This window comes from Ailuropoda melanoleuca, chromosome 7, assembly GCF_002007445.2.
Source record: "Ailuropoda melanoleuca isolate Jingjing chromosome 7, ASM200744v2, whole genome shotgun sequence".
Lineage (NCBI taxonomy): Eukaryota > Metazoa > Chordata > Mammalia > Carnivora > Ursidae > Ailuropoda > Ailuropoda melanoleuca.
The window spans coordinates 127,744,170-127,769,732 of NC_048224.1; the positions used below are offsets into that span (position 1 = coordinate 127,744,170).

Genomic DNA, 25,563 nt, shown 5'->3' on the forward strand with positions numbered 1-25,563 from the left:
GGCTGACTGTACCCCTAACCCCAGCCAACCAGCTCGCAAACGCGTGCTCCTGGCACAGGGGACACGCATGAGGACGGGTGAATGGCAACCCTCAGCCTCGCCTAGGGAACCGGTCTTGCGCATGCCCTCCCTTCATACAAGAGCAATGGTTTTGGCTTTGTTTTTAGCTTAATTTCTTTTAATCAAATGTACTGGTAAGAGATAAAAAGAGACCTAGGAGTAAGCCAGAGGGAAGGTCCGGGCTAATGGGAGAAATCATGTCAGGGCGTCAATGGCAGATTCCAAACTGCATTGTGCAGGTGGGAAGGGCTGATTCACACTTTCTACCTTCAAGTGAATAAGTGATTCCAGGGCCGTAGGTTTCATCACTGAAAAGACAAGTGGGAGCGCGCTTGAATGTAGGAATAAAAGTGCAATCCCATGATAGTTCTGCCTGTGTCCTCTCAATTGTGACGAAGCAGGAAAGGAGGAAGAGGGAGGGAGGCGAGCCCACGTGCTCTCAGAGGCAGATGCAGACTGTTGCTAATTGTTTATCGCTTCACTTACCACCTCAAAAATGCCAGCTTACCTCTAAGGAAAGCCAACTCAGCTTCCAAACAGATACAACGAAGAATAGCAAATAAGTTTCTTAGCTGGGAAGAGTCCAAAGAAATGACGGGTTGGAAGAGGGAGAGAAAGTTTGCATCCTTCCATTAGTAGGTTCAAAGCACCCCCTTTCGTTTGCTTGTTTGTTACGAGGAAGCTAGATATCTGGATATTTATGTCTGAGTCCTGCCTTCTTGAACCACATTTTTGTGATTTTTGATAGAATTTTCATGACAGAGGCTTTTCGTAAGAAAACAAGTATAACATAATATAAATATATATAATATATAAAACAAAGCACGTCGTATGTAGTACTATGTCATAGTAGTACGATTATGTGTTATTACATAATACATTATCATTATGATGGCAAATTAAGCACCTCTTTTTTTATGTACTTTTTTTATGTAGCAAGACAGAGATCGCAGGCAGGAGCAAGCACACAGCAGGAAGGGGCAGAGGGAGAGGGGGAGGGAGAAACTTGAGCAGACTCCGTGCTGAGCACAGAGCACAATGTGGGGCTCGATCTCAGGAGCCTGAGATCAGGACCTGAGCTGAAACCGAGAGTCAGATGCTTAACCGACTGCGCCACCCAGGTCCCCAGCAAGTGAAGCACTTCTAATACTGTGAGATCTTTCCTAAAATGGAAAGGAAATCAAGATAAATACTTTGGAGTTTGAGCATAAATTCCGTTGCTGTGATAAGTACGTAGTCACGTATCATAGGTATTTTTTCCAGCCCAGTGGTGTTTTGGGCCTCTGGTGGAGAGAACTTGGAGACGTTGCGTGCATGTATATGCAGGCTTGTGTGTAGGGAGTCAGAAGTAGGAAGCATGGGATATGCAGAGACTAAAATACTTTGTTTTACAGCAGACTGCAATTGGTAAAGGAACCAACAGGTTTAACTTCAATTACATTTAAAGAAATATTATTAAAGAAGTATCTGACAGTAGCTTCGAGAATCCTAGACCCTGCGTTGTGCAGTTTATTGGATGTAACAGTTGCTGGATTCCACTTCAGCAACGAAGAAGAGAAATCCTGTAGCAGCTCTTGGTGAAGGTCTGCTTGTCCAAGAAAACCACAGAAAAAGAAATAGTTGTAAATATAAATTTTTCAGGCACGATATTTTTTGCCTATTTTCAACAAGTTTCAAAGACCGAAGCAGCAGCAAAAGAACGTGGAAATCTTTCCAGTGCTCCTGAAGTCAGAGATTGCTGCTGGCTGTGACATGACCATTATCCTCTTATTAATTTCACCCTTTCAACTCAGATGGAATCATAGCTATGTGAACGAGGTGTCATTTAAACGTAGTAGGTCTCAGTTTCCTCCTTTGTGAGAGGAAGCCTAGTATTAGATCACCTCTGAAGTCCCTTCCAGCCCCGAGATCCAGCAGAGCCGTGGTCCCTTAGGTGCTCTGCTGGACCCCGAGTCTGAGATGATAGAAAGGTAGACACCAGCACACTTGGCAAGTAGAGCTCGGGATTTCAGAGCTCAGGTGTGCTAAGCGTCCTGCCGCCTGTTTCCTTCGTGGAGTGATCTGTCTTTCACACAAAACGTGCTCGAGTTTTGACAGTCTTTCACTGGATCAATTTAGACTGTCAGTTCAAATAGTTTAAACCTCTTAGGTATTTGTAATTAGATCCAAGTCATTCATAGAAGACGGAAGATAGACCAGAACATCCCATGACAGATCCTCCGGTCCAGTCTCCTTTGCACGCTGGTCCGTGGTGAGCCATGAGGAACAAGCCACAAATCTGTAAATTCTAGCCTCGGGGCTTCATCGAGGGCCCGGCAATGAAAGTTGCAACTGAACTTAGACTTGTAGCTTGAAATTCAGTGAAGACAAAACCCAAATACTTTGGGGAAATATAAAACAATTTTGCTGGTCGCTTGGCTCTGGGCATAGATACGTAAACAAAAGTACAATGAACACATTTACTAGCCGTGACTTCCTGTTTGAGCTAAGGTCTTTGGACCTTAATATACAAATTATATTTAATAATTTTATTATTACCTAATACTATTTTTTACAAATGGGTTGTTATGTACAAGGTACTATTCTAAATGCATTGCATATTACATTATATATCATTCCATATATTTCATATTATATGAGAAAGGGTAGATATGTATAGATAGACTGGCTTAATCCTTACCACAGTCTTATGAGGACAACTTTGGTCTTATCTATTTTACAGATGGTAAAACTGAAACAGAGGTTAACTACCTTGGCCAAGGTTAAACAGCTAATAAATGGTCTTGCTGGAACTGATTCCCAGGCAGTTTGGTTCCAGAAGCCTTGTTCTTAACCACCATGCTACACCACCTTTCTCACAATTATAAATACACAAAAGTCACTTCTCTCCCCAATTACAACCATCTTGCACGTGAGACCCAATAGCAATGCACTGTGACGAGTGTTGTAATGCAGTTCAAACTAAGGTCACTCCTAAGCTGGGGAGATGAACTGAATTGGAGCCTAGCTTCAAGCAAGAGGTGTAATAACCAGCTCACATCTAGAACCATCTAGTGGATACATATTCATAATAATATATAACCGTATGTGAATATTCTGTGTAATATCATAACCAGTGAGGAGACTGAAAATTACGAGCAGTATCTATACAAGTAAGATGAGGTAAGAAAGAATTTGTCATTAGTCCTAGTGAAGCAGGCTCAGGGGCTTGTTTGGTGCCAATCACTGCCCTAGACTTTACTCTTAGTTCTGCCCATCAGCCAACAAATGCCTTGATAACAAGGAAAATCGGAAATGAAAACGAGAATACCATACAAATCAGTCAGTTTCGGCCTAACAAGTGGTCGGAATGTGTACGTCTATAGATGCTTGTAGTGGGACAGATTTCACTCAGAGGATACGTTACAAGATGAACAGGTATACAGCTCAGTATACTGGATTACCTAGTTTTTTTCATATTGTAAGACATTTTATTTAACAAGAGTACAGAGTGAAATTCCTGTAACTTGAATTATTTTAGTAGTCTGTGCTGTCATTGCTTTATTATTTTTTATTTCAAAACTATATCCATTTCAAGAGGGGAGAAAATAATTTCCAAATAAATACATTGTAAGTTTTAGCTTCTTCCTTTATGTACAGAGTTAATTCAGTTTACCTAAGAACATCCTTGAAGGCCCAGTTAAAATACAGTCTATGTGGTGAGGCTTCCTGCAGCCCTGCAGCTAGACGTGCTTTCTCTGGCCTCTGAGTCCTCCAAGGACTCCACCTGCACGCTCCTCAGAGCATCGCCACCCGAGAGACAGAAGGGCAAGCTCACACGCGCACGGGCGGGCAGGGGAGCGTACTCGAAGCGGAGAGCCACCAGTCTGATTGGTCAGAGCCTCGGTGTGCAGGGGTGGCCGCAGCTGGGTCTGATTCTTCGATGCCAGGGCAGAGGGTTTTGCCTGATTGGGGCGATGATGGTCTTCAGGAAGGATAGTGACAGAACAGAACTCTAGGGAGAATGAGCAGAGGGATCTGAGGCAGGAAAGTCTGTGGAGACCCTCGAGGGTTTTAACAAGAGCCCCAGCTGAGACAGTGGTCCCTGGCAATGGCCTCCTTTGCCTTGCCTTTGCCCCTTATGTGGGGGAGAGTTACTTTTAACCCAACAGAAACATAAAAACTACTTCTTACTATGGCAAAACCCATCCCAGTAAATGTCCCATAGCAGAAGAGGAAATTTGGGCTGACATGAAGGGTTAGCCACAGGAAGCCGCCCTTGAGGGACCTGAACTCAGTCCCTTCAAGGACAGCAGTTGGACGCATTCCTGATGTGTGGCTTCCCACCTCCTACCTCACTGAGACTTCAGAGCCACGGAAGCTCAAGTATCTCCCAAGCCTTTGCTCAAAAGAAAGAGCCTTCGAGGTGTGGAGTGAACACACATTGCCCATGTTTCCACAGCGAGGGCTATGGGGGCAGCGAGGGCAATTATCCATCTAATTCATTCTGGGAAATGAGCCTGTGCTAGGAAGAAAAATTCTTACCCTTGGATTTTAGGAAACTTTTAATGGAGCACCCACCCCACCAGTACCTTTAAAGCTGGTGGAAACAAATTCTATTTTTGGCAAGATGTTAAAAAAAAAAAAATCACATCTACAAAAAGTGATGATTCCGGTTTAAAATTCTGACCTCTAGGTCTTGTCACATCTCCTGAACACTCTCCCAAGATTAAATCCATTCAACAGAAAGTTGACCTGAGGAAGAGTTTATTGAAAATTAGTTAATAATATATACACATAACCCTCTATTTATTAGAATATTTGATAAGTCAGAAAATCCCATTTTCCACACCTGCCCGATATAAATTTACTGGATATGATAATCAACGGCAACAATATCGTATCAAAAAAATAAAATAATTACATGCAACTGGATTCACAACATTATGCTTTATCTGGCCTGCTACAGATTACTGGAGAGGGAAGACAAAAGCTTAAAAGCATCAGATTTTACTTCCTGCTCACAAATAAATGTGAACACAACTTCAAAACTCTTTGTATAAAGATTTTCAGATATGTAAGTTAGCCTGTACTAGCCGAGAAATCTAGAAAGGGAAGGTCATGTTTTACTTAAACTCTCATCTCAAAGAGTTTTATAAAACATCTATTATGCAAAGCCATCTGTCAGGACTATATTCAGATAAATGTAGGAGGCATTAAACATTCCCCACTATTCCCCACTTGACCCATTTGGAGCCTGTTTTTTTTCTTAAGAAAAATCTTGATTCTGCAAAGCCTTGGTGCGGGGGGAGGCCTCTGGGAGATTCGTCTGCTGAACGCAGGGTAGTAACTGGCCTCATGTACAGGTGTTCAGACTCCTCCTTCCTCCCAGTTTGCTAGTTCCCGGGAACAGAGGATGGAAAGCAGCTGGGGCCCCACTGTGTTGTGCCCCAGAAAGGCCCAGACAGCAAATATCAAAGTCCAGCCCGGGTCACTAGTCCTCGGGTGGAGACATCTGTCTCAGCATTCGGCTTCAGGCTGCCGAAGCTGCGTAGCCAGCTTAAACTTTTTGCCGGTGTTCTAACTACACAAGGGAGTTCCATTTCAGCCATGGATCAGCTTGCTTCCAGTGAGGCAGGATTGTCACATCAAATATTTTGTGGAGAATGGCAGCAGTAAGAGTGGTGTGTGTCTGTGTGTGTGTGTCTGTGTGTGTGTGTCTGTGTGTGTAGGGGGGCTGGAGATTGGGGCTTGCCATATCTCTTCAAGTAAAAAGAAAAAAAGCGAATTTTTGAAATTGTGGTATTTGCATTCAGTTAACGCTGTCGGTTAGAGCTGCTTGTAATTTGAGTGAAAATGCCATGCGCGCTGTGACTCGGCATTGGGAACCAGACTTAGCATCAAAGTGTGGTCAAAACATTTTTAGAGGAGAGGTGGGTCTTGGATCTCAGAGAGCCATACAGAGGCAGATTATGTTTTCTCTTCAAGAAGTCAGAAAAGAAGAGGACAGTCGACCTTTTAGTTTTCTGCCTCGGAGGCAGCTGCTTTGCAGGACTAACTACCATGAGGTGTAATTAATAAACGTATCTGCAGACCCTCGGAGGAAAGGCTAGGTTATGGAAGTGTGGTCATCTAGTGCATTTTCACTTTTCATGAATAATTTACACCTCACGGTGAGAAACTTGGGTAGAATTCTTTTGTAGATAGCACCCAAAGACATATTATCAACTCCAATTTTGTGCAGCTGAAGAGAAAATGTCAAGGGTCCTTATGTGGAACTTGACTGCCTGGTGGATTGTCCTACTTATTATACCTCAAATCCCATCCTCTTTTGCATTTTAATGGAATTTGGGGGGAATCTTTTTAGATGGAGAAGTTTTATTCCCAGCTGTATTTGGGCTTTTGTTGATGGTAATAAAATCATGCTCAACTTGCCTAATTTGGGGGTTTTCTTTCTGGAGCAGAACGAACGTACAGTCCATCCCGTCCATGTGTTCATTTCGGCTCTCGATCTGTAAGGAAAGAGAGCCGAGCTACACAGCAGGAATTCGGATCTATTTTCGAGGGTTGAAAGATGAATGGGGTCTCAGCCTTTTTTTAATCTTTTTTGAAGATTTTATTTATTCATTTGAGAGACAGACAGAGCACAAGCAGGGGGAGAGGCTGAGGCAGAGGGAGAAGCCGATTCCCCGCTGTGGGGAGTCCCATGCGGGACTCAATCCCAGGACCCCGGGAGCAGGACCCGAGCTGAAGGCAAATCGGAACCAAATGAGCCACCCGGGAGCCCTGGGGTCTCTCTCAGTCTTAATAAAATTTGTTAGGAACAGAGTACAATTTTGATTTTTAGGCATTTATCTCCCCAAGTTCTGCCACGGCTGCCCGCCCTCTCGCTCGGCTCCCTGCGTGTTCGGGGAGTTGCCAGGCTTTCTGTGTGGGCAGAGGGAGAGGAGAGATCCTTGGGGCTTCCTGCCGAGGAGGAGGGCCGGCCTAGTCAGAGAAACGCGGAGCAATCAGGGAGTGTCACCGCGCAACAGTCAGACTCAAACGTGACTGCGCGGGAAGTAGGCTCCATGGCAGGGCCTGATCCCTAAAGGGGCTGAGGACTTGAGGGATGTGTGGGAATTTGTCGGAGAAGAACCAGGGTGACATGTCAGGGCTGGAGATGGGGTAAAGGGAAAAGGGAGCCAACAGGCACGAGTGTGCCACCATCCTGCTTTCCATGCGCCCTTGTGTTTGACCCTATCAGGTGGGTCCTATTCTCCCCCTTTTACATGGGACGGAATCAGGGCTTTCATCGGCCACAGCTCTGTTCAGCGTTAGAACTGCATTCGATCTCCAGTCTACCGGACCCTGAAGTCTGGGCCTCTCTCTGACCCCAGCTTCTTCCCCAGTAGCCTATGTGGTTCTGACAGGAGTTTCAGAATCGGCCCTGGACTTCATCCCGCAGCTGAGACAGCGAGAACAGCTGTGATTTTGTCAGACCTGCAGGAGAGGGGTGGACACCAGCTCACGTGGGCAAAGCGACTGGCTGCGGCCCGCCTCGGCCAGTGCGAGCGAGGGGAGGGTGCATCTGGGCAGGACTGGAAAACTCAGCTGTAGAGGCCAGGAGGGATCTGTCGCCGAGGGCCTGGGAGGGCAGGGGGAGAGCAAGCCGGGGATGTGTTGAATGAGAGATGGGGAGACACTGAGCTACCACAGGCAAGCAGGTAGAAACTCGCTGGGACAGGCCAAGGTCAGGTTCACCGGGGAGGAAGATACTCATCACTGAAGAGATGAAATTGGGATGGAGAGAAAACAGAAAATGTGGGGAGGGATAGATAATTAAGAATCGGGGAAATTCAGGGCTCTCTCTAAGGGTCTTCTCCAGCTTCTGTGATATGTTTACCAACTTCCTGGTCCCTGCCACACCGGCCTTCTATATGACATCTCTCCAGTGACTCACATAGAAAGAATGGTTCATGTTGACACATCTTCCCTTTTATTTGTACTATGAAGGACCAATTTGTTGACTGGTATTTTCTGACATTGGAAAAACTACAGCTATTCTAGCATTTACAATGTGTCACGCCTCAGCATCAGGTCTAATATGCTGGTGCTTTTGGTCTGTTTTACTTTCAGTGATCAAATTATATATTCTTTTTTTTTTAAGAAGCAGATTTTTTTATTTTCATATACCTTTGATTTTTAAAAGATGTTTACTTCAAGTTGTATTATTCTTACCTCTCCCTTCACTCGGGAGTTTTCAGAGATCCTCAGAGCTTATGTCGATGAGCTTCCTGTAATCAAATACAGATACTCTTCACTCTTCACCACAATGCACTTCTGAGAGCAGCGTCATTAAGCCGGTCGTTGTAAATGTCACCCATTTTCCCAGAGTCACGGCTCCATCAGGCACAGCAGGTCTGACCCAAGACCAGCATCGACTCACCATAGTCCTGAAAGGCAGTAAGTCATCGGAGCGAATTTACCGCAATCCTGCCATACCTCCGTAGTAATATACAAAAGGAAACTGTGCTGCAAGTTACAAATTAGAAGAGGGGCCCAGGTCAGCAGGGCGGCTTATCCAAGTCACACAGATATTAAGAGAGCCAGGACTAGAACCCAATTATCTCTGTCTTTCCCAGAGTACTGCTTTTTCTTTCACCACACTGCCTTCTTGAGAGCGTGCTTTAAATGGTCATCCAAGGGGCCACAAAGTAGACAGAGAGCCCATACACAACACCCGGACAACTCAACAGCTCCCCTTTATGGAGCACTTTCCAAGAGCCAGACATGGTGTAATAAGGCTTTCACAAAAATTATTAGAACCCCAAATGGCCCTGGAAGGGATTGTTCTCATCCCCAGTATGCAGATGAGGAAATTGCAGTTTCAAGAAGCCAAGAAGCTTCTCCAAGATCATCAATCCAGTGGCAGAACCAGATTCAGAACACCCCCAAGCCCCTCACCTTCCATTGCACAATGAGAAGGACCTAGAATGGTTAAGTGACTCACTCAAGGTTACATAAGGGCTGGACACCCGTCTCCTAACACCACACTTAGCCCTCTGTCTAACCGCAGCGTAGCAAGAGTATGTTAACTACACATTTGTTTTTGAATAATCAATACATTTGCTTCTGCCTTAGAATTTAGAAAGGTTTTTGAGGAACCAAAAAGATAGCCAGGGATGTTAAACTTGATTCCTTCTTTTTCTCCAAATAATTTCATAGTTCTTCTGCCAGTCATTCTTTCAATATTTGTCATTGTGACACCAAAATATTTGAAAGGGCCAGAGAACCACTTAAGTTATGAGAATTCAGGAGAAAGGGAATTGTTTGAATCAATTCCTATTGTTCACCTTTTCTTTGCTCTTCTCTGACCCCTGCGACATGAAAGATGGCCTTGAATAAGAAGTTGAAAAAGGGAAATCTAAGGAGTGTGTCAAGAATGAGAAGAAAACCCCACTCTGTTTCTTTGCCTTGGAAAAGGGTGTTTAAGAGTTTTGTTGTTGTTGTTTTTCAACATAAGTCCCCTGGCTCTGCCTGTGGTGTATGTGGGATCCAAGAGACGAGAAGTGAAGGTTTTGAAGATAGAAGTGTAGATGTGTGTTAGGCGAGACTGGTGTGCCGAGTGTCCATAAATCATGGTTTGCTCTAAGCACAGTGATCTACAAATTATTGGTAAACATTGTGTATACCTTGTCAAAATATTCATGTTTTGTGACTTAGCCTAAGAAGTTAAAATAGGTGAAATATTAACAAATCAAACAGTGGTCTTACGTGCCTCCTACAGCCAGGTGCTCATTAAATACATGATCTAATCCTCTCAACTCATGAGTTAGGGACAGTGTTTGATTCCCACTGTAGAGATGAGAAAGACGAAGGATAAGAGGTGCTGAATTACTTACCCATGGTCACACGCCGAATGCGCCTGTGCGCTGGGCTTGAGCAAGATCTAACTTTAAATCCTGGGAGATCCTGCCTCAGCGTCACAAGCAGAACCTTGTGAAGTGTTTTATCCATTTTCCAGAGGAGAGCAAATCTTAAAGAATAATCTAAGATTTGAGCAGGTAGGAAGTGACTGGACAGTTTTAGAATTCAGGTTTGCCTGCCTCCAAATCCTGTTCTCTTGCGTCTCCCCCATATTTGAATGAGATGAGAGCTTGCTATGGTCAGTGTAGGATCGGGGTGAACCTCTTTATATGGTTCCCTTAGAAACTTCTAACTGTTGAGTTTCACTATTAGTATTTAAAGTTGTTTTTTTTTAAAGATTTTATTTATTTATTCGACAGAGATAGAGACAGCCAGCGAGAGAGGGAACACAAGCAGGGAGTGGGAGAGGAAGAAGCAGGCTCATAGCAGAGGAGCCTGATGTGGGGCTCGATCCCATAACGCCGGGATCACGCCCTGAGCCGAAGGCAGACGCTTAACCGCTGTGCCACCCGGGCGCCCCTAGTATTTAAAGTTTTAACCATTTAAGAAGAAAGTTCTAATAGAAGCAAACCTTTTTGAAATCCAAGTTCAATATCATAAGTAGTTTGAACATACTGTTGTTTGATGAAACCATAAGGAAATTCAAATTTCAGTCCAGTAAACAAGAGCTAGAAAGCAGATGGACAAGAGTACTGTTTCACCATTCCCAGGATGGTAAACTGGCAGATAACTTCTGGCTGGAAAGAGTCTACCAGGAGGAGTCCTCTCAACCAGGACTTTCGTTTTTTACTTTTTCAAACAATGGTAATTTAGAAAGAGAGATATTATTTTTTTTCCCCACAGTCTCGACAGACCCTTACCTTCATAGCAGTCTCAGGTTAATTGAACATCACAACTTGGGAATGGATATTTGGGGCGGCCTGGCGGAGGCAACCCAAAGGAGCCCCTGGGAGGTTGTTTGGTCGTAAGCAAGGCAGGGAGCTGAATTAGAAAGTGAGCCTGGAAGTTGCTGATGACCCGGGTGTGACACAGAGAGCCAGGGATCCTGTTTTGAAGCCAAACATGGGAAGGAGGAAATAAGCGTCGGGATAAAGGGGGAATAGGGAGGTACTGTTTACTGCTTTGGAACGCTGAAGCGTTCTGGAGAATGCTGGGGGTGAGGGTTGCACCAGTGAACGTACTTACGCTGCTGAACTAGACATTGAGAAATGGTTAAAGGGCAAGTATTAAGCTATGCCTGTTTTAACACAGTTTTTTAAATTGGGCAGAGGATCTGAAGAGACATTTCTCCAAAGAAGCAGGGAGTAGGATTGGAAAGAGGATGTCTCGTTGTACTTCTGTTAAATCCATAGCACAGTTATTCTTTTTACATTAAAAATTCTTGTTGCTGTGCTTTCCTTCAGGAGTGTTCATAAAGCACGTATCTGGGTACAACCACAAAGTCTTCCTCAGTGAGCCGTCCTTGTTGGAAGCTGGGTCTGCTCTGAGAGGCCAGGCCCTAACAAAAGGCCACTGTTGGCTCAGCGCAACGCACCTTCATACCTTTTCTCAATAGACATTTATTAAGCGCCTACTATGTGTCATGTAAAATTCAGAATTCTGCGAATACAGAATCGAACAAAACAGTCCCTCTTCCCCTGAGTCTAACCTAATAAGGGGGACAGGCAGTAAGCCAACATGAGAATGATTCCAGTCAAAGTGATTATCACCTAATAAGGGTCATCTCGAAAAGTAGAAATGTCAAAAGGTTGGTCATAACCCCTGAGTTTTGACAGAGGACAGCAATAAAGAATTGAAAGAGAATGTAGGAACTTTCTTTATATTTTTTCTTTTTTGGGGGGGGGTTTCCATTCTGCCATCTATTATACCACGGCATCCTGGCTCCTCCTCGAGTTGTTAGGGGAGACAGATGGTGACCCGGTGTAGCACAGGTGCTGGAGTGGGACAGGCCGAGTGAGAAACTAAGGCTCAGAGGGTCACGGAGCTTGCTGGTGGCACGGACAAGCCTCCTGAAATTCCACCCCAGGACTCTGATTTTTTCCTTTACACAGTGATTTTACACACAGTTAAGTAGTTTTGTTAACCAACATCTCTCTCTGTCTCTCTCTCTGTCTCTGTCTCTCTCTCTCTCTCTCTCTCTCTCTCTCTCTCACACACACACACACACACACACACACACGCAAACATACAGGCAAAGAACTAAAATAGAAAAAAACCAACTGATTTTGCTGGGAATTTTGTTAGACGGCAGTGTCATCCCACCAGTTCCAGAAATGTCCGAGATGATTACAGGACACGCAGAGACACACTTCGTGTCCTGCACATCACATTAGTCTTACCGTTCCTTTTACTGAATCTTCACATTTGCTTACTTTCCTGCCTTTGCTTTCCTAAAAGCCACTTGTCGACAGGCTGAATTCTACATTCTCTCCACTGTTAAAATGAGTACTACAGCCAAACTGTGCTCGGGATTCGAAGTCCAACATACTGGTGGTGGGTACACAGCAGAGCATCGAGCAGGATTGAGGACTTGATGTGGAATCCAACAGGATCTTGTTTCTGTGATTTTTCTCGGCCCAAATCTTGAATTTATTAGTGGGAGTAAAACCGCATATGGAAAAGAGCAGATATAAATGGCTGCTCTCGAAATTTCTTTTTCATTGCTGCATAAACTTTTTTAAAGGTATAAAAAAAGTTTCCTTAGATTCCCCCTTCATGCCCAGAGGTCACCTTCAGTGAAACAGCCCCCAGTGTAGGCAGCCTGTTGAATCCCAGATAGCCTCCCATGCCACATATCTCGGGGGAAATATCCTAAGTATGATATTTTTAGAGAAACATAATTTTTCTTATAATGTTTTAGAGTATTTTCTTAAATAGTGTGACCCAAATATTACCTATTATTTCTTGATACAGTAATTTAGCCTCCTTAATATGCAGACAGTCCCTAATTTCAAAATGTTTGTTCAGAATTCCCTTTGTCACTTGGTTTGAAACTCAAATAGTTTTGCCATAGAGACCGTGATGAACTTGATGGTAAGGTCTCTGGTTGGCCTATCGAAGTTTACTTAACTCATAACATTACTCTGGGATAATACTGGACTGACAGCATGGGACAGGCCAGATACTGCAGGCGTGGGTGTTTCTGTATCTTTGAGATACAAGACAGATGCCAAAAGCACATCCCTAACTCAGAGCCCCGGACAGCTGTGTGATGGAAATGTCCTTCATCTTCTCCACCTGCTGGAGTAGAGGAACCGTCACCCCCGGTGAATTCCGTGGCTGGGATGTTTGCCAGGGAAGGTTGGTGGGGTGGAGGGGAGATGTATGGTGTGGAGTCCAGGACAGGAATAGGAAGAGAAAATCTAGGACTTGTCCCTGCCTGACCACCAGGTGCTTTCGTCCACTCCTACCCATTTCCTGTGGACGCCATAGCTTGATATGCTTCCTTTTTCCTGGCTGTCGAGGGGCCCCTCCAGACTTGGATTTGGTTTCGTTTTCCCTTTGTTTTGACCTCCTCTGGCACTTGCAGAGCAAACACGGTCCCATAGCTCCTCTCTTCCCAAACAGGCACACGACATTCCTGAACGTGTTTTTGTTTTAAACACTTCTGTAACATTGGGGGAATCACAAGGAGTGCAAAGTCTCTCCTATGCCTTTTCCTTCTTCCTCATTTATATACTACAGGAGAAACAGTCACCCTTGGATGATATATGCATTTTTAGATGATCTAAGGACTAGGTTCCTGTCTCACAGTAAAAGCGGCAGAAATGCTCCTCAGAATTCCCTCCAGGGAATTGGACTGATTGAGGCTGGATGTGGGGTAGAGAAGGGGAATCACGATCGAAGCCTCACCCCATACTCACAAGAGTCTGGATTTTTCTACGTGTGACATGGACTCATGTGAGGAGTGCAATCTTACTCAAATCAAGAATTTCCAGGTACCTATTTTGTGCAGATAATATAAATTGTCAGTGGATACCCTGGTCAGCAATCCTCAGTGAGGCCAGCGCTATTGCCTTTTGTGCAAAAACTCAATTATTAATATTTTTAAATGATCATTTTTCATACATTGGAAAGTGTATCTAAAAAATCTTTTTGTTCAACTATTATAGGGTAGAAACTATTAGGAATGAGTTGTCAGCAAAATGACAACATTGAAAACAGAGGAATTAGAACTTTGAATGTAAACTTCCTGTTAATGACAGAGGAAAAAACAATAATCTTGACTATATTGCTCTTTAAGGCCTGCTAAATACTGCGGGCATTCCGGCCAGCCTCACGTCGCCCTTCTCAAGAGTGAAACCCATTGTCATGTGTGAGAATTTTCTCCCACGACCCCAAAATCTGCCCACATGAAAACCCATTTTGAAAACAAGTCAAATATGGTATAAGACACGGCCTTCTCTGAGAACATTCCCCCCAAATAATGACTAGGACTATTTTCCAAAGTGTCTCCTTATATACCGCTCATTACCTTTGAATTGTTTATGCAGTTCGAGTTTACACAGTCTTAAAATCGGCCCAAGTGGTTTAAAAGTGTTCATGTATTAACATGTATCGTTAGAATTGCTCTGATAAAGTTATGTTCACCGAAACCAAAGACGTTTGCTTTTGCCTGCGGTAATCCATGCTGTGACCAAGCACAGAATGACTTTGCAGCTGAAACGGTACAGATGTCCCTCTGCCTTTGTACAGGTTCCTTCAACCAAAATACTTCACAAGTTTGGCCTCTCAGACAAAATCAGGGAATTTCAGACAGTAGCAACTGCCATGGGGAAGACGTGTGGAGATGGAGAGAGTATTAAACAGTGGTGAGATTGGAGGGGTGGGGAGGGAGGGCAGTAGATAGCAGTGAAGAGAAACATGCATGACAGAATAAAAAGGAAAAAACTGTAAAAAAAAAAAAAAAGAAAGAAGAAGAAAAAGCTGTTAGGATGGCGGACAACAGGCAAGCCTCCTTAGCTTGGTCATAGTTTTAGGAAATTCTATTCGGTTTTCAGTTTTAAAATTAATAATTAGTTCTGTTTAAGGAGATAGTGAAACATCCTCTTAAAAATTACCTCCCAAGGAAACAGGGTCTTGTAACCATGGAAGAAGACTTCTAAGGAATCAACTAAGTCTAGAAGTTTTCTTCAGGTGGCATTTTTGTTTATCTGCCATATTTCCATCTTCGTGAGTGATTCTTCCCCCAGCCTGGAATATTTTCCCTCTTATCTGTCTATAACAGGGAGTAGGGGAAGGGAGAGATGTGTTTGTTTTCCTTGGATATTCCCGAATCCTTGACTGCCCTGAAAGACTGCAGAGATATATATTGTCCGGAGGATTCTCTCGCTGCCATTGCTGTGTCTCTCTTGTGAGTGGTCTGTTGGTCTTCTGCTGATGCCAGCATCATAGTACTGTGTCCTCAGTAGACATTGATTCAGCCCTCTGTGCACCCAGCAGTTTATAAATGCCTCCTGTATGCCCAGCCCTGTCCTTGACATTAGGGATATAAAATGAATGAAACACTGCCTCATTCTTACAAAACTCAGCTTTGCCGTGGACCCAGTTAATGCGGCGGCCTTGCTTGTAAATGTCCACTTGAGATCCCTTGTGAGTGCTATTCAGATCCATTGAGATGCTTTCAGATTTCGGCAAAACCACACAAATATTTTATAAGGCATATTTTATCCACATCTTCAAACTCCACACTACAAAGACACTATCGGATGGCTCTCCGCAGGAGGACTTAAGTAAAACCTTATTCTTCTCTTCTGTTTTGTGGTCTGGGTCCATAGGAACAGTCGGGTCTTTTTACTGAAATGATTTTCCTATCAATTAAGCCAAGCGGTAAGCGTTCCTACTGACTTTAGTATTGAGCTAACATTTTAAAAGACAGCTCATCTGACGTCCCTGAATCTTTGTAATGATTGTATAAAAAGTGTGAATATTTCTGGAAGTCATCTGGAAGCTCACAATTTCCATAATTATTCATATGTTCAGTTCCTGGCTCTCCATCACAAGGTAGAAAACTCAGAAAGTGGTGATACATGGTGCCTCTGAAGCCCGGGAGAAATGCCATGTTGACCCGTCTTCCTTGGCCCCGTCTGGCACAAGGGCTAGTCAGTTCGGCGGTTGAGTCGATGGTGCTGACGCACTTGGTTCAGTGTTTCAGCCTCTGCACAGGCTGTTTGGCTTTCAACCAAGTGCATTTCTCACTCTGGTCAGTTCTTTTTCAAGTGTCCACCAGGGGTCAGGGCATAGGGATGGCTCAGCCAAAATCTGTCATCATCTTGGAAGAGACAAGGCCATGTGGGTATTTCATATCTGGTGATTAAGGAAAGGGAGGGACAATCGTTTTTTCTTAGAGGGAGCTTGTTGGTCAAGTACCCAGTTCCTTTGGGTGAAAGTCAGATGTCTGCAAGTTGCAGGATTCACTCCCTGTTAGACCCCCTCCCCGGTCTCGGTGCTCCTACAGCCTTGGCCACCGCCTGGCTCAGGAAGCTCCGAGCCCGGCTTAGTGGATCGCTCCTCCCGGGAAGTAAGGGTCAAAGAGGACACAGCCCAAGGAGTTATTTGAACCACACAGAGTTATTTTCTATAATGTGAATTAGTTGCTGAATTTCCCGCTTCTTCTGGAAAGCGGAAAGGTCCAGCAATGGAGAGCCGGGTTTCTGCACACAGCAGTTGGCTGGGGCTGGCGAGCTGCTCCTCCATCCTTGTAGGCAGTGGCCATCCCTGTGCCACACTCACCCCCTGACCCTCTCACTCATGCGCACCTCCCGCTGGGCCCCCAGTCGGTAGGTTTACCACACAGGGACCCCGTCTTCTCTGTCATAAACTTGACTGCCACTGCAGCACGGGTCAGCGGTAGGCACTTCACCAAGGACGCACAGGTTATTCAATGACCGCCCATCACACATTTCGTGGGAAATAACCCATCTGATGTTCTTTGGGGCCATTCGCACTTTGTCTTCAGTTGATAAATACTAGATTACTGGGGTACTAGCTTGTATGGGAACAGCGTAAGGGTGTGGACTAAGCAGAAGCGTCAGATTCTGAAATCTGACCCCCTGAAGGACATGCTAAGACGTGGCCGCGTCGCAGATAGTCTCGTTCCAACCTGATGGCCCTCTGGACACTCACATGTGCGCTCGTGCTTTGAGAGCAACTGTGTCTTTGTTTTAAAAATAGAATTGTCAATTTTGTGGGCATCAGCTAGTCCCATTTTTTGGAAAAAGGAATTGAAAGTAATCCTTTCCAAAGTTCGGAATTTTGATTTACTGTACAAGATTGATGAACATCATATTTTAGTCATTGATCCCCCTTCTTCATCATGGTCCTTAAATGAGAAGGTACTTAAATTCAAGAGGCGACTCTATCAGAAAGACGGACAGAAGGACAGCCTGTTCAGTGTATTTGATCTCTGCCCTGTCAGATACGGCGCCAGGGTCCTCAGAAGCTGCAACAGCGGACCTGTGACGGGCGGGTTCTGCCACCCCAAGCGGACATGTGTGCGGCATCTGTCTGGAGGAGGCCCGGGGTAGGATGTGGTTGGCCACCCAGGCAAGGACTTCCTGGGGACGGGCCCGCAGCCCCCCGGTCCCTCAGCAGTCTCCACCCATCGGCTCCCCCAGACAGTTGCTGCTGTCTCCCGCACAGTGCTCCATGCTGTTTGCTGTAGACCAGCCCCAGGGCCCCCCCTTTCTCTGGTTCCCAGGCTCCCACAGCAGTTCCCCTGAGCCCTGATCTCCACTGGCACCGTGAGAGGTATAGACAATGGCCTTTGGAATCCCTCTTTCCCCTGGTCAGTGCAGACTGTCACTGCACCCTGGAGGGGACTGCCATGCCAGCAGGCAGACTGAACTGGCATGTCTAACTCACGCTGGCTTGCACAAGCACTTTGCACATCGTGCAAACCAGTGAAAACCATTCGTGCTGCCTTTCCTGTGTCTACAAAAATATGACTGGCAGTACTGACCTCGCTCTTAGGGTTCTGGCAAAAACCACTCAGAGCCTCCTGGAAAATCAAGGGAGCATCTCTTCAAATTAAAACAAAACAACAATGACACTTCAGAGGGGATTTCTGGGGGACCCAACGTGGTAGCCATCTCTCTGACTTATACACACTCTGGCAGACCCCAGGAGGATTTTCCATTGCCCCTTAGAAGAAAACCCAGGCTGCAGGGCCTGGAAGTTGAGGAAGGAACTTTGATCTCAGTTTTGGCAAGCGCAGGGCAGGAAGGATGCCACTGAGAGCAGGTCTGTCAAGGTCACTTTGGTGAACTGTGATTTAATTCACTGTTCTTTAAAATGGACAGGCTCAGGGGCGCCTGGGTGGCACAGCGGTTAAGCGTCTGCCTTCGGCTCAGGGCGTGATCCCGGCGTTATGGGATCGAGCCCCACATCAGGCTCTTCTGCTATGAGCCTGCTTCTTCCTCTCCCACTCCCCCTGCGTGTGTTCCCTCTCTCACTGGCTGTCTCTGTCTCTGCCAAATAAATAAATAAAATCTTTAAAAAAAATAAAAAATAAAAATAAATAAATAAAATGGACAGGCTCAGGGTAGGACTTGTCAATATCAGGTTCTTGGCCCATGTTTCAGGGCCACATATAAAGAGAGCACAGGCAGGGTGGGCAGAGGGAGAGGGAGAGAGAGAATCTTAAGCGGGCTTCACGCCCAACGCAGAGCCCGATGCAGGGCTCTATTTCACAGCCCTGAGATCATGACCTGAGCCAAAATCAAGAGTCAGACTCAGCCGACTGAGCCACCCAGGCGCCCCCAGCCTCTCTTTTATGAACGCACTTTTTGTACCTATATTGAAATACTCAGCCTCTAAAGGTTTTGATCCTGCTGGCCATTAAAATTATAGGGAAGATTGAAGATGTTTTTATATACAGAACATATTTTATATATCCGTGTAGAATTGGAGCAGCAACAGGGAAGGCCACAAATGTACCTATTCATCTGATTTTAAATTATGTGTCTTTGGTGTGAATTAAAAATACAATTTGATGAAAGAAAAACCATATTTAAAACTAGACAGACGAGCCCTCTTTCCCTCGAAATGGCTTCTCTACACCCTTCCCCCCCATGCCTAACCCCCGCCAACACACACACGTTGGCTCTTCTCTTCCCTCCAGGGCTACCCCCCAGCTGGAAACTGCCCTGTCCCCCTGTGGGCCCTCGGGCCTGTGGTGTCCCACGTCACACTGCAGTCCCCTGACATCAGAGACAGCAAATCAAATGGACAGCAGGTTACCTCAGGGGCAGTCGGTAGCTGTTCCTCATCTAGACGCCTGTCTGTATTTCCAGACTGTGTTTCCCCCAGAGAACACTTAATTCAGATTGTACCAGCGAGCTACACTTCTCAGAAAAAAAAAAAGAGAAATTAAAAATCAAATTATATTTTACAGAAAAATGCTACCACCCCAAAAAATGAAACACTCAAAAGCTTTCTTACCTCCTAAAATCAAATCTCTTGGACCTCTTGAAGCTCACAGCTGCTAGGAGAGTAATTCTTTTTTTTTTTTTTTTTATAATACCACAGAGGATAGTGCACAAGCTAGCCGAGGACATAGACCAGGGTAGAGCTTTTTATATTTAGTCTTTATCCATATAATGGATCCGAGGTAGGCGGGGGCAGAGGGGAAGGGCAAGCTGGGTGAGCCCAGGTAATGCTCTAACTGCAAGGTTAATTTACAGTTCACTTAACCCAGGTGGTTGTACATGTGTCTGTGTCAGGTATGAGTCCAAGGCCTTGCTGTAACTAATTTCTGTAATTGCCCGTCGCTGGGCTTTCTGTAGAAGACTTTTCTTTCCAGGTGGTTAAGAATATCATTCTGTACGGCAATTTAGTGTCACTTACATGCAAGGATGTGAATATATTCTAAAATATATATTATTTATATATCGACTTAGGAAATTGCAAGCTGTTGTGCCATAAATATTTTAGAGGGAGTCTTGCTAAAGGAAAAAGAAAGAAGAAAGAGAAAAGGACACAATTTGATGTCCCGGGGCATGTTCTTAATTTGGAAACCTTACAGATAGCATTGAAGTTAAGGGATGAAATAGAATAATTCCTATTTAATAATCAAATATCTAAACCCAAAAGTGAAGTTATAACATAACCATCTGAAGAATTTGATATTGGCAATTTGCATTGTTATTCAAAGACACTATGATAATATTTACATATCAAATTATTACATCTCCTTTTTATTGGTCTATCAGCATATGAGACAAGGAATGTGATTTTTCCCAATTGATTTTAAATTTCCAGGGACTCTGAAGTTTTGAGTTTCCATTTAGTATAAATATTTAATATAAATGAATTCTTCCTCTACTTTTATCAATTCCATACCAACCCGTACGTTCCAGTAAGTCAAGGGATACTCCTGTTTATTTCACGGGAGGAATTATTCGAGTTGGTACTATTTGAGTAAATACTAAAACTGTTTCATGCAAACTGCAGGAGCACCCACTTAAAAGGAAAAATGTCGACATATGTGAATTCTAACATAATGGGATAAGAATTTATACATAGAAATGAGGCTTTTATTAGGAATTGGATCCCATTGTGCAGAAATATTAGCTTGATCATAAAGAGTTTTCACTGTTTTTTTCCCCTAAACATAGATTCTTGGCAGTTTAATAAATATTTCATTAATTGCACAAAGTTTGGTTGAAGCATTACACAAAGAATAAATAGTTTTGTTAGAACATGTTAAAAGGTTGGCTTTTTAAAAGCTTGACATTTAGAGGCCTGGGTCACACAGGGCAACCTCCCTGTCTTTTTGCAAATGTATGGAGTTGGAAATCAGGCTCCTGGGACCACAGTTTGCATTTGACAGTTTAGCTTTGTCTGTGCTTTTGGATTTATTTAGAATGTTTTAACTGCTTTATTAGAATGTGGCCCCTTTTTCCTTTTAACTTGGGACACACAGACGTTCCCTGAATTTGAAACCGGTGGTTATTACACCTTGGGAACAATATCACTTTCGATGGGAATACATCTCTGAATTTTATATGCAAGTTAACAAATAAATAACAATTTATTATACATTTAAAAATATTTATATTTAAACTTTTCCCACAACTTTCCATGTACAAACTAATTCTCTGATTAGACTCCCTGATCACCTTAGCAGATATTAATTGGATGACAATGGGAACATATCAGAAAGAGACACGAAGCAAAAACTACAAAAGGAGCTCAGGGCCTAAGCACACTGCATGCTCACACACATGCTGTCAGAGTTTTACAGAAAATACGGTAGTGTGCATTCAAATCCCCATTCCTTACAGCGGCCACATGGCAGGAGCGCATATGTGTAAAATTTTTCGGCATAAAGGGTGGGGATTGCTCAAAATCACGATTGCCTCAAAAGAGGAAAATATGTCAAAATGAGAAATGGAAGACAATTCCTATTTTCAAAGAGTAAAACTTGAAACTCGTTTTCTCGTACAGAAGGGTGTCTAAAGCACGCTTGTCTTTTTCTTTAACAGATAATTCTGAAATAATCAGCAGAAACGGAATGGAATGCCAAGACTCTGCATTGAGAATAACTAAACATTGTTACTGTACATACTATCCTGTTCCCTCCTCAATAGAGTTGCCACAAACTGCATGCTAAATAAAGAATTAGTTCTTCCGGACAGACCACAACTCTAAGAAGCTAGTGCTGCTCTATCATATATGAGTATTAAATATGGTAAATATGGTATGCTTAGTATATTCCAACCTAAGATAGTTAACTACCTGAGACCAGCTGTGACGTTTAAAGACATAAAGGATAAAGTTTACTTTTCAAGGGTTTCTAAACATAGTTTCTGTCCTAGGAATATTGTCTTATCTCCATAACTATAGCTGATGCAGAAAAGCCCAACCAGTGTACTCATTTTGATCGAGAATATTTCCAAGTTAGCAATAAACAATTAGCAGTAGTTAAGAAATCTATTCCGAGGGCAGGTTTGATTCTAACGCCAATTGCTACCCACTGGATCAGAGAGTGCGTTTCGCTTCTTCACAACATGAATGCTGCAGCAAAGGTGAGAAGTGAAGTAAAACTCACGCCTGTCCTACAGGTCTAAAATTTGAATGGAAATTCAAGCACAAGTACGGGGACACCTCAAAGTGTGGTATTTGGTTTGCCTGGAGATGCCGCATTGAATCGTGTGATTCTAGAATAACATTAACTAGATTGAAAAAGAAACTTTGCACGGTATGAGCTTCATACCCCACCAAACAAAGTCTTGAAGGTATTATTTTACAAGTATATTTTTAAAGTTGTTTTATAAGAGAGACTTTGTAGAAGTGCCTAGATTTTGCCAGACTTCATCCAGCTTGACCAGAATGAGAGGCCCATGCCAACAGTCTAATCTAAGGGATTAGTTTTTCAAACTCACCATCCGGTTGCCTGTTACACAATAACTTCTAAACTAAAAACCTAGTCAGACAACGAAGCTGTAGGTGAGGAGATCTGTATAATATTCTAATTTAAGTAAGTTTGAGTTTAGTCACTGAAAATTTGACTGTGACTTTAATCTAAATTACTATGTAAACAAAAAGTAGATAGTTTCACTTTTTAAAAAATCCATTACTGTTTTGCATTTCAAAAGTTGGATTAAAGGGTTGTAACTGACTACAGCATGGAAAAAAATAGTTCTTTTAATTCTTTCACCTTAAAGCATATTTTATGTCTCAAAAGTATAAAAAACTTTAATACAAGTACATACATATTATATATACACATACATATATATATACTATATATGGATGAAACATATTTTAATGTTGTTTACTTTTTTAAATACTTGGTTGATCTTCAAGGTTATAGCGATACAATTAAATTTTGTTCAGAAAGTTTGTTTTAAAGTTTATTTTAAGCACTATCGTACCAAATATTTCATATTTCACATTTTATATGTTGCACATAGCCTATACAGTACCTACATAGTTTTTAAATTATTGTTTAAAAAACAAAACAGCTGTTATAAATGAATATTATGTGTAATTGTTTAAAACATCCATTTTCTTTGTGAACATATTAGTGATTGAAGTATTTTGACTTTTGAGATTGAATGTAAAATATTTTAAATTTTGGCATCACCGCCTGTTCTGAAAACTAGATGCACCAACCATATCATTTTTGTTGGAGAAAAAAAAGAAATCCGCCATTTTTATTCGTGTCGGTCGACGTCTCATGACCATCTTATATTGTAGATTTGATAACCCCATCGGAAGAAAATCACATTCTAAGTCTGATCTTACATAGTGCTTGTATCGTGGCATTTGTTTTAATTTGTGGGAAAGTATTATATCTAACATGTATTTCTTTGGTAGTTTCATCTTTATGTATTATTGATATTTGTAATTTTCTCAACTATAACAATGTAGTTATGCTACAACTTGCCTAAAACGTTCAAACTTGTTTTCGTCTTTTCTTTTTTCTTTCTTTGTTATTTCACTTAAACTCATTGAAAATATAGTATACATTACTAAAAGGTAAATTACAGGAATCACTGAAATATTTTTGTAGACTAATTGTCACATTGTCTTTCTTTTGTTTCATGATTTTGATTTTTAAAATTATTAGCTCACAGCTATTTTCAGCCCTTTAATAATGGAGCATCAAAAACATCACCTGTATCCCCAAACAGATATAGAAGACTGTATTTTTACTATGATATCCATTTTCCAGAATTGTGATTATAATATGCAAAGAGTCATAAATATGCCATTTACAATAAGGAGGAGGCAAGGCAAATGCATAGATGTACAAATATATGTACAACAGATTTTGCTTTTTATTTATTTATAATGTAATTTTATAGAATAATTCTGGGATTTGAGAGGATCTAAAACTATTTTTCTGTATAAATATTATTTGCCAAAAGTTTGTTTATATTCAGAAGTCTGACTATGATGAATAAATCTTAAATGCTTTGTTTAATTACGAAAATAAAATCACCAATATCCAAGACATGAAGATAGCAATTCAACAAATACTGTAGTTAAGAGATGAACTCGCCACTTGTATGAAAACTACATTTCACTCTTGGTTTTCAGGATATAACAGCACTTCAACAGAAATATTCTTTCAGCCATACCACTGGTAACATTTCTACTAAATCCTTCTGTAACACTTAAAGAATTCCCTCATTCATTACCTTACAGTGTGAACAGGAGTCTAATTTGTATCAACTCTTATGTTTTGGTTGTAATATTCAGTTCACTCACCCAATGTACAACCAATGAAATAAAAGAAGCATTTAAAAGGATTTCTGGTCTTTCTCCTTTTTGTGTTGAGACACATGGTTAATTAGCAGAACAAAACACATTCCTAGAAAACCTTTGGTGACTTCAAAGGAGAGCAAGCTCTGGTCTTCGAATGGGAGACTGACGGGTTTTGCTTTTAGTTTTGGCTTAACAAAAAGAAGAGCAGATTAAAGGGGTCATTTTAGAAGTTCATCTAAAAATTAGAAATAAAGATAAATCCCACCACTCGGCCCACCTCTTCAGGATTCTGCCCGATAATGAAGAGAACATTAGTAACCAAATGGGAACAAAATATCTGTTTCATTAAGACAAGAAAGCACCCACTAACCCCAAAGCCAGGCTTCTGGCAAGAGCCTGACTGGCCCACACGGCTCGCAGCTGTGGCTGCAGAGAGAGGCAGAATGGTGAGTCGTGTCCCGCGCAGACACCATGCGTGGCCTGGCGGGCCAAGGAGACAAGAGCTGAGCATAACACCTGAGGGCAGGGGCTCAGCAAAGACTCCGCCACCAGGTGGTGCGCACACCTTCTGACCTTTCTCCTTCCTCAGCTCTTTGGGGCCCACAGTGTTTCTCAAGCAAGGTGGTGTTAGCTGTTGGGTCGGACCGGTCCTTGTCATGCAGAGGTTGGCAGAATTCACCTCCTTTACAGGCAAAGGCTGGAACGGGGCTGGGGCCGGGGGGGGGGGGGGGTTCCAGAGTTAGGTTTAAAGCTTCAGCTTTCTGGTGGTTACGTTACCGCTTACAAGGAAGAGTAAGAAACACAAGCATTCAACAGATTGGGAAGATGCAGAATAAAGGCGCTGGTGTTTTTTTTTTTTTAATGTTTTTTTATTATATTATGTTAGTCACCATGCAGTACATCCCTGGTTTCTGATGTAAAGTTCGATGATTCATTAGTTGCATATAACACCCAGTGCACCATGCAATACGTGCCCTCCTTACTACCCATCACCGCGGGTGTTTTTAAACGGTGCCGCTGGGATTCACACCTTTGAGGATGTTTGAAAAACTGGCTGTCTGGACAAGCAATGTTTTTACTGTAATGCAGAAGAGAAGCTGCTGTCACATCAGACGCTCAGGCCAAGAAAACATTCTCTAATAGTTAAGTTCAAGGTATCAACTTTGGGGAACAAGTTGTTATCTTAAGGGAACAATCTAAGACAGACTACTTAAAATTTTCACACCTGGTTTTATGAAGTGTCGTTTCCATCAGTAGACTGACTTTTCATGGTACCACATCAAAATCAAAAGTGAAACTTAAACCTGCGAGAGTAAAACTAGTTCACTTCTTCCGCATGGAAAATAGTTAAATATAAAATATCAATTATTCTACAATTACCTGCCAGTAAAGAAGGGT

The 25,563-nt window shown here is 42.8% G+C and overlaps 1 protein-coding gene across 6 annotated transcripts in view; it reads left to right on the forward strand.

Moving 5' to 3' along the window:
* MBNL2 (muscleblind like splicing regulator 2) overlaps positions 1–24,209 on the forward strand; it is a 155,559-nt gene extending 131,350 nt beyond the window's left edge. For all 6 annotated transcript variants that reach the window (XM_019794792.2, XM_019794794.2, XM_019794793.2 and 3 more), the window contains one exon: positions 21,435–24,209. In XM_019794792.2, coding sequence (XP_019650351.1) covers positions 21,435–21,449 — 15 coding nt within the window. In that variant the 3' untranslated portion in view covers positions 21,450–24,209. The remainder of the gene's footprint in view (positions 1–21,434) is intronic.
* The last annotated feature ends 1,354 nt before the right edge of the window (positions 24,210–25,563 follow it).